This window comes from Ceratosolen solmsi, unplaced genomic scaffold (genome assembly GCF_000503995.2).
Source record: "Ceratosolen solmsi marchali unplaced genomic scaffold, CerSol_1.0 scaffold29, whole genome shotgun sequence".
Lineage (NCBI taxonomy): Eukaryota > Metazoa > Arthropoda > Insecta > Hymenoptera > Agaonidae > Ceratosolen > Ceratosolen solmsi.
In genome coordinates, this window is record NW_011948417.1 from 11109382 (window position 1) to 11124451 (window position 15070).

General features: G+C 20.3%; 1 protein-coding gene across 6 annotated transcripts in view; it reads right to left on the reverse strand.

Annotated features, from left to right (window-relative positions):
- Fatp1 (Fatty acid transport protein 1) overlaps nucleotides 1-15070 on the reverse strand; it is a 29249-nt gene continuing 14179 nt past the window's right edge. For 3 of the 6 annotated variants that reach the window (XM_011496613.1, XM_011496610.1, XM_011496611.1), the window contains exons 4-14: nucleotides 14457-14607; nucleotides 13513-13750; nucleotides 11324-11558; nucleotides 10786-10987; nucleotides 9349-9541; nucleotides 8811-8951; nucleotides 8549-8686; nucleotides 7207-7332; nucleotides 2325-2482; nucleotides 2080-2233; nucleotides 1-243 (exon numbers count right to left, since the gene is read on the reverse strand). In XM_011496613.1, the coding sequence (XP_011494915.1) occupies nucleotides 89-243; nucleotides 2080-2233; nucleotides 2325-2482; nucleotides 7207-7332; nucleotides 8549-8686; nucleotides 8811-8951; nucleotides 9349-9541; nucleotides 10786-10987; nucleotides 11324-11558; nucleotides 13513-13750; nucleotides 14457-14607 (1891 nt within the window). In that variant the 3' untranslated portion in view covers nucleotides 1-88. Of the gene's footprint in view, nucleotides 244-2079; nucleotides 2234-2324; nucleotides 2483-4248; nucleotides 5035-7206; nucleotides 7333-8548; nucleotides 8687-8810; nucleotides 8952-9348; nucleotides 9542-10785; nucleotides 10988-11323; nucleotides 11559-13512; nucleotides 13751-14456; nucleotides 14608-15070 lie in introns of those variants that run through there. The other 3 variants (XM_011496614.1, XR_912789.1, XR_912790.1) reach the window with 3 other exon arrangements.

A 15070-nucleotide genomic window follows, 5' to 3' on the forward strand; every position in this document is an offset into this window, starting at 1 on the left:
TTTTATTTTCATTTATGTTTTTTTCATATGTTCCTTATTGAGTGATGACATGTAAAGTAGAGTCCTCGCATGTGCATATATTGCTCCTTCAAAAACGAATTCTACCCGTTTGTATTTGATCATATACATCTGGTGTTATTAATTGATATCCCGCTTTTGGGTCCATGTAATACAGCTTGTCACGTATTATTCTTGGATCATAACTATCAATTTGAAGATCCTTCTTTTTTAATTTAAATGTGCCTAAAAATATTTGTTTTCATTATTGTCTATTAAAATTTTTTTTTAATTTGAATTATTAATCAAATTTAAGTAATTTAATAATTATAAAAAATTAAAAGTATCAAAGATTTACCTTAATTTGTAAATAATACTTTACATATATCTTATAAAACGAAATAAATTTATAAATAATTTCTGTATATTTATCATTTTATTTAAACTTTTTATGATTAGTTTTTATATTATCAAAAATTAAAAGCATAAGTTACTTTTAGAATATTTAAAAAAAATAACATTATAAGAAAGCTATATGAATATTAAAAAATATACGTTTTTAATAATATAAATAAATAAAATTTACAAAGTTTGTATTATTGCTTTTAATATGAAATTTCTTTAATTCTGATAGCTCATTTTTATAAATAAATTTTTTAAGAAGTTAAGTTTTTTAAGAATAATAATTTTTCTTTTGTATATAAAAAAAATTTTATTAGAAAATATTATTCATAGTTATAGCTTAATTACAGCTTTATAAATTCTAAAGAAAAATAATTAACTATATAATATAATTATATAGTGTAATTATTATATAAAAACTATATAATATATAAGTAATAGTTAAAGTAATTTAGTTTACATTTGATTGTATGGAAGATAAAATTTAACTTTCAAATTTTAAGAATTTTCTTTAAGACTTAATTTAAAATAAAATTGTTACTAAGATATCTATGTATCAAACTATAAATAATTTATTAAATATTATTTTGATTTCGTATTAATCGATGAAAATTAGATTTTTTATAGAAATATTCAATATATTTGAATTAATCCATGCACTGATACCATGAACAAAGAGGTAAACATGTATAATGTTGAAAAGATTTTATTGAATTTATATATTCTTTAAAAATGTAATTAACAATAATAAAATATTGATATTACTTTGAAAAATTGTATGCATTTATAATTAAGATTGTAATTGAGGGTATAATATCCCTCATCTCGATTCCATGTAATAAAAAATCTGCAATAGCTAGCAATTAGCTTTTCAACATGTAAAAATGCAAAAAATAATAGTCATACTTAGCATTTTACTGTTAATTATCAATTACAAATATTATTTGTAAGTAGTATAAAAATGATTCAATTTTAATTTTAATTAATTCTTTATTGGCAAATGAAGAGATTGTCTAGCGAAAAACAAGAATCAATGACTTGAATCATTGATATAATTAACAAGAAAACCAGGATGCTTGAAATTTAAAGTACTGGAGTATGAGTATGTAAACAAAGGACATGTGATAGTAATTTTATGTAGCGTATTTTTTCTTCTTTATTTTATCAACATAGATATAACCAATATTTCATAACTATATTTATTTTGTAATAAACTTGTCTGTTTAGTCTTTGTAATGACTATCCATTAAATTAATTTGATATTAAATGACGTAACCTATCACACAATTAATTAAAAAATTCATATTAAAGAATTTAACAATGAATATATATAGTAATAAATTACTTTATACATTCATAACTTTAAAACATTGTTTCAATTTTATTGTAAAAGCGTAATTTTTTGAAAAATTGTTTTGATTTAGGATTCATATACTTTTTGCATATTTAGTTATGCATTAAAAATAATTTATTACAGTTATTTATTTAACTTCAACTTATTTATAAATAAAGCAAATGTATACCAAGTAACTTGATAATATTTAAATCAATTTTAATTTAAGCAAACAATTTTTTTTATATAGATTAATATAAAACCACACATGTAATTAATAAATTTTATAATATCAAAGTACATTATTATATAGCAAATTATAAAAATGCGAAATAAAGCAATCTTACCAGTGAGATCGAGGTTTGTTAATATTCTAATGAATTGCGGCCTTGCATAGACTGGCAATTGTTCCTTAATATCAGTTGCTAATTTTTCAATATTTAATGAACCATGTACATCGTAGATAGCTGCCATTCCAGCTCTACCTTCTATTCCATATACCTATGATATAATACATAGATTTAATACAAGATAAAATCCGCATCCATATGAATATGTATGACATGAAATCAAAGAAATTAAAAAAACTTACCTCCACGCCGTAAACAATGCAATCCCTATAATTTATGAGATTACTAATGATACCTTCAATTTCGGATGTCGAAACATTTTCTCCTTTCCAACGAAAGGTATCTCCAGTTCTATCTTTGAAATATAGATAACCAAGTTCATCGGCTACAAGAATATCACCTGAGACACATAATATTTTATAAATATTAATTTCTTTATATAAATATTTTTTATTATTTTTAAAAGATATTAATCTTTTAAATATATATAAAAATAATTAATGCTAAAAGGTAGGTATTATATATTAAATAAATATATTATTTTGGCTTGTTCTGGTGAATAAAATTTACACATGAAATAAATCAAATAAATTAAAGATGGTAAAATTAATATTATATTCTGTAATTTTTAAAGATAGACTCAAAATATTAAAAATTTATAATTTTACTTAAGATATTTTAAAAGCGTTATTATTATTAATCTTGCAATATCATTAAAAACATTAAACTTTCATAATCAATAACGTACAATTGTATTTTATGATATAAATGAATGATTATATTTAAAATATTCATTCAAATAATTAAATATATAAGTTTTGAAAATACAGTAAAAATATTAATTTTATAATTTAATTTGATCGAATTTGTATTTTTGCTTGTTTCTAGTAATAGTAGTATTAGCTAATTACTTGTTGCTGAAGCTAAATTTCTAAAACTTTACACTTTAAAATTTCTAATGTTTAAAACTGAACTATTTTTATATACCTAATATACACTGGTAAAAAATGGCAAGATATAAAAATACACATAATCAGTTTATATATTTGTTTTCATTTTTCAGCTTCGAAAATTCTTAAATATGAAGTATAATACGATTTATTTATATATTATTTATTTTATTTTTAATGTGTTAAATATCATTAAATATTTTCGAAGAATTTTTATTGTTTTAAATTAATCAAGGTTTGAATGTTATATTGTAAAACTGAAGATAAAAATCTTGAAAAATGTTTCAAATTTATGTTTACAATGAGTAACAGAGTTGTTTTACTTTTTTCTTATTGACCAACAATTTTACAAATAATGATATAAGCTCAAAATTATTTTATTTGAATACAATTTTATGACTGTTTAATTTTAATTATCATATTGGATTACTAAATCATAAAACTAAACAATTTAATTTTTGTATTCTTACATTTTCTACGAAATTATATTTTAATAATTAATTTAATATGAAATTTTCTTTGCTGAAATCACATTTTTCAATAGTATCCCTTTAAATTTTCTGGATGATCAAACTAAAATGATTGAAATAAGTTTTAAAAAGTTGGTATTTCTTATCAAAATCAATCTAGATAAAGGGAACGGCTGTGGTTTATGTATTATGTATCTATTTATATATTTGTTTATCTGTAAGGTGTCTTAGAACCATCAAACTCAGATATAAACGCTAGTTTAATAAAAATTTTCTGCAAAAATACCTGATTGGCAATGGTTTAAATAAAAATAAACTATAATTTATTGCATTCGAAAATGAATTCAAAATAAAAATTTATTAGATGAACTATGATATCAATAATAGCATATTTAAGTGATTTATAATTGACTAAATGAACGAATTATAAAGTAATAATCTGCATTCCGAAAATCTTTTACGAAAACTGAAGTTAGTACACATGATAAATGTATGCAAATATTCGCATGTTTTACATTCGATTATGCAAAATTAAAAATATATTTTTATTTATAAATAAATAATACTTAATCCTATGCAATAATCTTAAACTTTTTATTCCTAAAAACTGCATTTTTAAAATCGTAAGCAAACTATTTATTCAACAATAACCCAAAATGTTGCGTATTCTTTTTGAAATTCTCTGGGTTCTCTTTTTCCATACTACTAATATCAGAATAAATAAAATACAGCTGATGATTATTTACATTATTTTCTCGTGTCTTATTGACATATAAGAGCATCTTGCCATTTAAAATAGATGCATATGTCGGCTCCCGAGCGTTGGTTTTTACAAGACTTGATACAATCCAAAGATTAGAAAAGAAAAGAAGAGACAGGGACAGTAACAAGAAATTACTATCATAAAGTATGTAGAGCAAATAGTATTCTGTTGATACTGAGAAGATTTAAGTGAAGATTCCACAGTAACTGACACTTCTCAAAATTTGATTGTCTCCTACAGAGATGAGACTGATTGACGATATAGGAGCCACATGATCTCTTGCCCTGCTGGTATGAACTGACGCCTCTTACCGTTGATGTAACACTATTCGATTTAGATCGAAGCATTCTATTACTTTTTTTTATTTCGACTTATTTTTTCGGTTTCGACATTTCCATTCTAGTAATTGTATTAAATTTTTATCGGGATGATTATAAAAGATCGATGCTGCGCAGTGATCCGCCCGCCTTTTTAAAGTGACGACTAGCTTTTACGTTCTTAGAGGATGGGGAATTGCTTGATTATTTCCAAGAAACCACCTATTTCAAAGCGTCAATCAGACAAGCTGTCCACCCTCGTTACAAGGGAGGAGAGAATGAAGAACTGTTTATTTTTTAAAATCTGCCTCAGTCTAAGGCCTTCTTCAATTTCTATTAAATTTACTTTTATAATTATTTCTTCAATACACTATTTTGTATGTGATCAATATTACAGAATAAAATTACAAAAGATGCTTTGCGATGATCCTTTTTACGTGAAGTGAAATAATCTGAAACAGATGAATAAATAAATATACATAAATAAACAAATTTATTTTATATAAAATTTTCAAAACGTTTATCGAAGGATTAAAGGCAAAAATAATTAGAATAAGATTACGAATCATGAAAATCAACTTCAAATTTTTGTACGATAATTTTTTATTTATAAAATTATAGTTATTAATCAGAAAAATATTTTTAGATTAAAAACTTTTGAGTTAAGTAATTAACAAAATTATATAAGAGAAAATATGAGTTTTAACTTTGAAAATGCAGTTTTAGAGAATATTTATTGAATTTTAAACCATGCACATTTAACATAATAAGTATGTTTATTAGTCGTCTTCCATTTGATTTTGACATAATATATCATCTTTTACATAATTGTTTATTATGTATATCTGTCAATTATAACATTTTCTTTTTTAATCTATAGGCATTCAAACTGAACTTATATTAATAACATTTAATGTGATTAATACAGACATCATGATTTATTTGAATAAACAGGAACTAAATATTTATATAAGATGCTAATATTGGATGAGAAATTTCTAATGTAAACGAATAAGAAAAATAATATTTTTTTTTAAGGCTGAAGAATGCTTTACTTCATCATACAAACATCTCTCGGTACAAATATGTCAAAAGAAGACCTAAAACTATCACTATCTATTATTTAATTCTTCAGGCTTTTCTTACATTTTATTACAATTTTGATAAGGAATTGACGTTGCTAAGTTTTGCTATGAATGTGCTATTTTTCATCGAAAAGTCGTTGCACGAAAAAACTTCACTATTCCTTACGGTATTTATGAATATACATATTTGTAAATATTTTTGTCATATTTTTATCATTAAATATATTTAATGTTGTACTTTTTATTTATGCAATCAATTTTTTAATAGTATTTTACAATATTTTGCAATACGATATTATAATTATAAATGCATCATTTTATAATAATCATTTATATATTCTTATTTAAAATGAATAACGGTAAAACTATAATTAAAATGTCATAATATTCTTCTAATCTCATTAAAAATATAAAATAAATATCAATTTCATAATTACATTTTACATAAGTATATCATAAAACATGCTCTAAAAGGGAATAATATAAATGGGTCCAAAATTAAACAATTTATTTTAAAGTAAATTTAATTTTTATTGTCCAAGATAATTAGCAAAGTATTAAAGTTTGTTTAAAAACATTTATAATGCAGTATATATAGCATTGGTGAGTAAAATCGGTTTACGATTTAAGTTTTCAATACGTTTGTATATTCAATATATTTAAAATATGAATAAATAATAAAAGTATAACAATACAAAAAATGTATTGCTGATATTTAAAAATGAATTACAACTCGATTAAGGATAACGGAAAATAACTATCTAACTTATCGATACATTTCTACTTTTATTAACTAAATATTTTTCACAATAACTCAATACACAATAAGATAAATAAAATATCTCTATTCATTCGTATAATGCATATTTATAATATATACCTATCAAAATACAGTATTTTCTTAAATAATTAAATATTAGATCTTTTTACTTATTTACTGCTGTTATTACAAATAAATATTTTCTTAGTAAATATTATTCTGAATTTTATAAGTTTCGAATGAACCTATTGAATTATTAAAAAACACTTCTTTAAAAGTCCTCTATTTTTTTTCTTTATTGTGCTAAAATAAATTTCTTAACTATTTCATAATAGGTCATTAGAGAAGTAGAATCTTTTGTAAATGCTTTCATTTCGTTAACATGTAACTTCGTAGTGTCTATTTCTATTTTGTGTATCTCTGTTATTTATACTCTAAGTTGGTTTTTATATAATATATAGTATATAATTATATTCATTTTAATTTTATTAATGGGGTGTGTTTAAAATTTGAACATGTATTTTGAAGATTTGAAAGTATTTTATTATACGAATTCTCAATTTAAAATGTTTTTTTTTGTCATAACATTTTCTGAATAATTGAAACATATTTAAAGATTTTAAAGAAATGCAATATCTTTTTCTAAAGTGACTTAATCCTCTTTTTAGTTTTTAGATACTATTAATAATAAGTAAACACAATACATTCTATTGATATTAATATACAAATAATATTGATTTTTTTTCAGTCTAAAAATAAAAATAATAGATTTTTAGTACCATTTTTTAACGGTTTATGCTGTGATCTACAGAAGTTCTGTTTCTTCACTCTGTTATTTTTATTTCCGAGTTTGTTAACTACTTGTCCATTTCTTGCAAGTATACTTAATATTGTGTTGTTCCATGCTTTACATATTTAATACTATTTACTCAAGATATATAAAAAGTGCCAATAATGATGCATAGATTAATTAAAAATAAATTAATATCTGTAAAATAATGCTAAATAATTTATTAACATAATACATTTATCCATTGATTCTATTTCTTCTAATCTACGTTAATAATTAAATTAAATAATAATTAAAAATGTATATAAAAATTACAAATTTCTATATTATAAAATTATTCCTAATATTGAATGAAAATCGATATGAGATGAATATTTTTGATTATTTTCAATCCAGATGTTAATGTAATTGTGAATTCCTGTAATTATATTTTTAAAAAAAAAAATAATGTTTTAATAAATTATAGTAAGAAGTGGTTTTTTCAGCCAAAACTATATTAAATATGAGTTTTTCTCAAAAAAGAAAAAAAAGTAAAACGTGAAAACAAATACATAAAAAGAAATTTTTTAACAAATTGTTATACACAAATTAGATATATATTATTTTAATTATATATAATTAAGTATGTTATAAATAAAATATATTTTAAATACCATTATATTATATTAATTGAATGTTATATACACATTGAATTATGATACTAGATAATATGAAATACAGCTGTAATCAAGACTATAATGAGTGTACTAATATTCAGACAGAAAGTATAAGAGAAAAAGTACTATAGATGTAACTGATTTAATTTTCTCATTTATTAAGGTAAGTTAATCTTAAGTACAAATTTAATTTATGCAAATTAATGTCATTTTGTAATATTTGTTTAATCTAATATTCTTTATCCATTTCATATTAAACATATTTGTTAATTATTACATTTTTTGTAAAAGTTACATTGATTTGCCTTATAACTTTTTCTTTTTTCATAAGTTTCAAACGAAAATTTAAATTCAATAATAATAAAAATTAAAATTAAGACATTGATTAATACGTGATTGAATACGATTTGAAGTATTATTATCTTCTACTTATGATTAATAACTGTTTAAACTACAAGTATATAAATCAAATAGTATTACAACCTTTTTAAAATTTTCATATTTTAATAAATTAAAAAAAAGTCATAATTTGAATATTTAGGTACACTTAAAGATCTTAAATATTTTTTATAATTTTCAATTTTTTTTTAAAGTAAATTCATTAAAAAAATATAAAGAAATATTATAATTGTTAAATCAACAAATAAGAATTTATTTACTAAATTAGATTCTTACCTGATAAAAATGCAGAGTCACCCTTTGAAAATACATCATGAACAATTTTTGTCTTCGATGCTTTTTTATCTACATATCCTAAAAATGCTCTAGAAGGATTATGTGGAATAATTTTACCAATAAAAACTCCAGGTTCATCTAAAAAGTATATATTAAATATGTTTAATAGAAATAAAAATATATTAAAAAATGAAAATTAATTTATTTACAATTATTATATAAAATTTGATAGACATTTATATAAATAATTAGCTACACATACTTGGTTCGCATACTTGACAAAGTCCTTTGGAATTTCTAATTGGCTCCCCATCAGCATTAATTTTGATAATTGAAATGGGGTATATTGCAGGTAATATGCGAGATACAAAGCCTATTGCTCCTATTGTATTATCAATGTTTACTGCAATGAATTGAATAAAATTAAAGTATAGAATTTATCTCATAATATATGTTACATCCTTTAACACATAAGATCATAATAATTAAAAATATATTGTTTAGAATTTAACTAAAATTAAAATAGAATATTTACAAATATGTATTTAAATGGTATATATTGAATTGTTTTTATAATAAAATAATAAGAAATTTAATAATAAATTAGTAATTATCTAAATACATAATATAAAATGTTACACAAATGAAAATTGTTTATCTTATTTAGTGTTCATATATTCAAAATCAAAATAATGTATTAATTAATTTGAATTTTTTTATATAATAATACTGCATGAAGCACATCTAAAATTTTTTAAAAAATTGTATAAAATTTTATTTAATTTTTTATTTGTTCTTACTTATATTTGCATTGCCTTCAGTAGCACCATAAAATTCACATACTTCAGGAATTTCAAATCGGGTGACAAATTCATGCCAAATTTGTGGTCTTAGACCATTTCCAAATATAACGCGTATATTATGTTTTATATCTTCTGGACTCGAAGGTACTGCTAATATATATCGACACATTTCTCCAATATATTGCGATACCTGATGTAATTAAAAATTTTTTTTTATATTAATATTTAAATTTAAATACCATGAAAAATTATAATTTGTAAGATCACCTAATGTTATTAAAATTCACAATTATCAGTGATCACAATTAAAATAGTAGATACTTCAAAACCTTAAATAATCTTATAATAATAATTGAAAAAAAATTAAAGATAAGAATAAACACTTATAAAAGTTTTGAATACATTTATTGTAAAAGTATGGACAAGTATTCTTATTTATTTTTACTATAAGATATAATGATCACAAATATTATATATAATAAATATTACAATTACATATCATAATATTTATTATTACGCTATAATTTTGTTAGCAAGAATTTAAAATAAAACAAACATTTTGTTAAGATTCAAATGTTAGATCATTCATTTCAAAGATTTTTTTTAGAATCTACAAAATTTTATGCTTATTTTCTTGATTAATAATTGATTACATATTAATATTTATATAAATATTTAATATATTATCACATAATGTACTTATATATAGTTATTTATTGAATATTATTAATTTCTATATTCTATGTATAAATTTATATATAATGTACTTATATGTATATATAACTTTATGTATAAGCAATATTATACAATTACTATGGATTATAAATTATTTAATTACCAAAATAAAAATATTTAATAAAGTAATTTAAATAAAAATAAAAATTTTCAGTGAATTGAAAAAATTGAAAATCTTATCTTCCTTTTTTAATATTACTTGTATAACTATTATATACCATTATGAATTAAATATAATGATCTTTAAAGAATTAGCTAATTGAAACTCATTGAGGAATTTCTATTATTATACGTAACAATTTATATAATATATTTAACATAATTTACTATTTTAAATTCTCTGTAGATTAAATCTTTGTTAGTGCAAAAATATAATTAAAATGACAAATGTAAATGTATAAGATTTCTTAATATTATACAAAACTGTATTTGTAATTAAGTGCATTTTATTAAAAATATATATTAAAATAGGAGAGTACCTAATGCAGATAGAGTTCATATTTTTAGTATAAGATCTTGAAAAATTTAATTGAAAAATATTTAAAGTTTAACAAAGCAATATTATCTAATCTTTATTAATACATTTAAATAAATATGTTAATAGCTAATGAATATTTTTTAGATATAAAATATTTAAATTTTTCAATAATTTTATAAAAATTTAATTTTTAATTTGATGTAATAAAAAAGTAATTTCACCGTGCAGTTGTACTTGATACAATCACTGAAGTACGAACTAGCAGAAAATTTTTTTCTAATAACAGTTGTGGCACCATGCAATAAACTTTGACCTACAGACATTACACCACCTGCTGTGTGATACAATGGTAAAGGTGTATAAAATCTATCAGAGTTGTGAAATCCTGCTAAGTAATAAATACCACTAGCAATAAACATAAATCTGAAAAGAGTAAATAATAAATTATTTTATGAATCCTAATATACTAATAAATAGGTAACGTTTCATTCAATTGCAATAAATGGAAATTTTGTTCTTACGCATAAAGTATTTAATTTTTTAATTTAAATATATTAAAATTTCTTTATTTTTATAAATATATATATTGAATTCTTTATTTCTTTAAAAATAATATGTAGATTAATAATATTGTTAATTTAATTTTAATCTAAAAAAGCTTCCTTTATTATTTAAGATTTATAAATTTGTTTGTAGATATTTTTAATCGTTTAAAATACTATTTGAATATGAAAAAATATATTGCGTTATATCAGATACCTGGAATTGGTAATAACCGCTGCTTTAGGTAGACCCGTCGTACCACTTGTATATATATACATAAGTTTATCACTATAGCAGCCTTTGTCTTTGACAACTGGGGGCATACTTGGAGCATCAGCCAAAAAATGACCAAGCTCCTTTGCTTCTAATTCATCCTTCGGTGTATTTACATCATCAGACAGTCGATATAGAGATAACTTTGAATCCAGAGATGGTGCAATGTCCTTTACCGCTGTGACATGAATATAATTATAAGATAATCAGTTTAGTATTTCACGTTTTGAAAAAATTATTTGCTTTGATGCATTATTCAACTAAAGGAAATATATAAAATATTGCAAAGGAAATATATTTTATAATGATTAATATACATACATACATATATAATTAATGTTACTATTTATAGAATATGTGAACAAGTTTTCTTAAAAAAATATTATTTTAGATTTAGTTTAAAACAATTTATTTTATTTTAAGAGTTATTGTACATAGTCATATATTCATGTGACTTTCATATTTATTATTAAACTAATTTTGAGTACCAAAAATTTCATTAAAATATATACTTTTCAAATTTCAATTTTTTTATAAAATTAGAATTTTATATTTTGTCACAACACACACTCTTTTGTTTAAATAGAATAACAAAAAAAATGTATTATTTACTTTTAGTTTATTATAGAAATAAAATTTTAATATAAGCAATAAATAATTTTTATTTATTTAATTTATATTTATATTTAAATATGCAATCTAAATAATATGTTTTTAGATTTCAAGTACTATTACAGTATTCTTAATAATTAAAAATTTTTTAATAAAAATTTTATTATAATATATATTAAACTTTTATTGAATGTATTAGATTTAGTTTAGTATTTTATACAAAAAAAGACATTATTTAAATATATTAAAAAGTGAAACAAATTCAAAAATATTTGCTAGTACCCAATTTATTTAATTTATCTTATATAAAGTAGTGATATCAGTGAACTAATAATTTAATAAAGTTTACATATTTTGTGTCTTTATATCTTTAATACTGTATAATTTATTTATTTCCAAGTGTCTATTATTCATAATATTTATTTAAATTATGAATAATATTATGAATATATATTATGAATACTTATCATTAATAATTATAGTTTCCTAGAATTATACAAGATTTAGATTAAAAAACTATTAATTTTATTATTAGACGATTTTTAAATGTATTGATCATTTGTCAAAAATAACTACTGAAATTCTAAATAATTTAAAAATCTTAAATTAAAAAAATGCATTATATTATAAAAATTAAAAAGTTAATTAGTTTATTTCTAATTAAATATAAAGGATAATTAACAATTTTTCTTAAACAAATAATATAAAATTTTGCTAGTAAATTCATGTATTACTTTTGTACAAATAAAATTAATACTTACTGTATAAATTAGTACTTAGTATGCAAATAAATGTAATCAATTAAAAATATTTTTAGATTAATTTAAAAATTAATTAATATGCACTGTATTATTTGAAATTGTTCTAAAAGTATGAAACCATTTTAAAAACCTATAATAATACTTTTCATATAAATACTTAAAAATTGTTTAATTTTATTAAATAAAGGCTTCCTGTTATGTACAAATTATTTTTAAATTGAATGCAATGAACACATTTATATATGTTTGTACTAAATATATGTACTAATAAGTAACGAAATACAATTAATAATATGATACTGATTTTTTAAATCATATAGATGAATACAATAGAATTCATATATTATTTTTTTGAAGCTGAAAAACTATTAGAACTTAATAAACTTTCTATATTAATAGAATTTTACAGAATATATACGTACACACACACGCGCGCGCACACACATACACATACACATATAAACTTTTGCAACTTGGAATTTAAAGTTACAAAAATGTTTTAATTTAGGGCAAACAATTCTTTTAAATATTAAGCTTATATAAATAAAAATATAAAGCATAATTTCCAAATTTGAAGACTAATTCCTTTTTTAATTTTTAATATGTAAATTTAATATTCTAAAGAATTGGTTTTTGATATAGATTTCAATACTTTTATGATTTTGAATTCAAAATTTTGTAAAAATTAATAGTTTAAAATGAACCCCTATTAATTATTTATATACATATACATAAAAATAAAAATGTAATTTTATATACCTTCTGCTAAATCAAAACCATAAATTAATGCTTGGCACTCTGCTACAGTAATACTATGAAGTAGAGAACTTTTTCTTAAATTCGTATTGATAAGTGGAGTAATTATGCCCAGTTTACTGAGACCCAGCCAAATAGCAATATATTCAGGTCGATTTTCTAATAAAAGTGCGATTGCATCACCTTTTTTGTAGCCATGGGTTTTAAATACATAAGCAACTTTATTACTATAATCTTCAATCTGAAAAATACATTTAAAAAAATATATCATTTATCTTAATAATTTAAATTACGTTTCTTAAATTAATTCTTTTGACTTCTTTTGTTTGTTTTTTATATTATATTTTTAATTTTAATAAGTTAGTTGTAATAATAAAAATATGTTTATTAGGTACTCAAGAAAATGCCAAATTAACCTAAATAAATAGTAGATAAAAATATATATATATTAAAAATATTAAATTATTAAAAATTTGTAATAAAATAAAAAAAATTAATTTATGTAATAAATTAATTTTATTTGAAATATGTATTTATAATAAGATATATTTAAAAAAATAAATATGATGCACAGTATTGAGTAACTATTTATTTAATTATTAATTATTTTGTCATTTAAAAACTATTATATCGTAACTTTATTTTTAAATATAATTAATAAATTAAATATTATATATTGATCAATAAATTTATAATTAACAATTTCATATTATCCGTTTATAAAAATTGTAGTAAAGTCACAGAAAACATAATGAAAATGATCTAAACTTTCATTGAAATATATATATTTTAAATATCCCAAGTAATTATATTACTTAATTAATAAATATTTCATATGATATTAGCAATTCCCATAACTTTTATATTCAATATAATGTAATCGACCATATAAATTATTTGATAAAGTGCAATTAATTTGCTTTTAAATTTATGACAAATGTGTATACCTGTTGAAATGTCCACTCCTGATCTTCAAATATAAGACATGGTTTATTAGGATTGTGAGCAACATGTTGTTGAAATACGTCAGCGACGCTCCGATGTTTCTTCTCATGATCTTTTATCGCCCACAATAAGCGACTATAACGACAAATTGCCCTAAAAATAAATTACTATCATAGTTTCAAAAATATCATATGCTTTTAAAATCAATATATTTTATTGGATATAGTAACTATGATATATTAATTTTAGATTGTTTTAAAATAAAAAATATTAATATTTGTTTTAAGGTATTTTCATATTAAAATTATGATTTAATTTATGTAAAATTTATGTAAATTTAAGTAAAATTAAGATCTATAGTCAATTTTACTAATATTATATATTGTGTAATATACAAATAATTCTTAGTGATGAAAATATTTCTAAGTGGTTTGTTATTTCAGAATGTGAATTATTGAAGTAATCAAATTAATATTTCAATAATTTACAATTTATGAATATAAAAATTTTTGTACATATTTTCGAATTTATTAAAAAATTTTTAATCATTAAGCTAATTTTTTATTCTCATAAATAAATTCAATTAAGTGAATAATAATTTAATAATTGGCGAGAA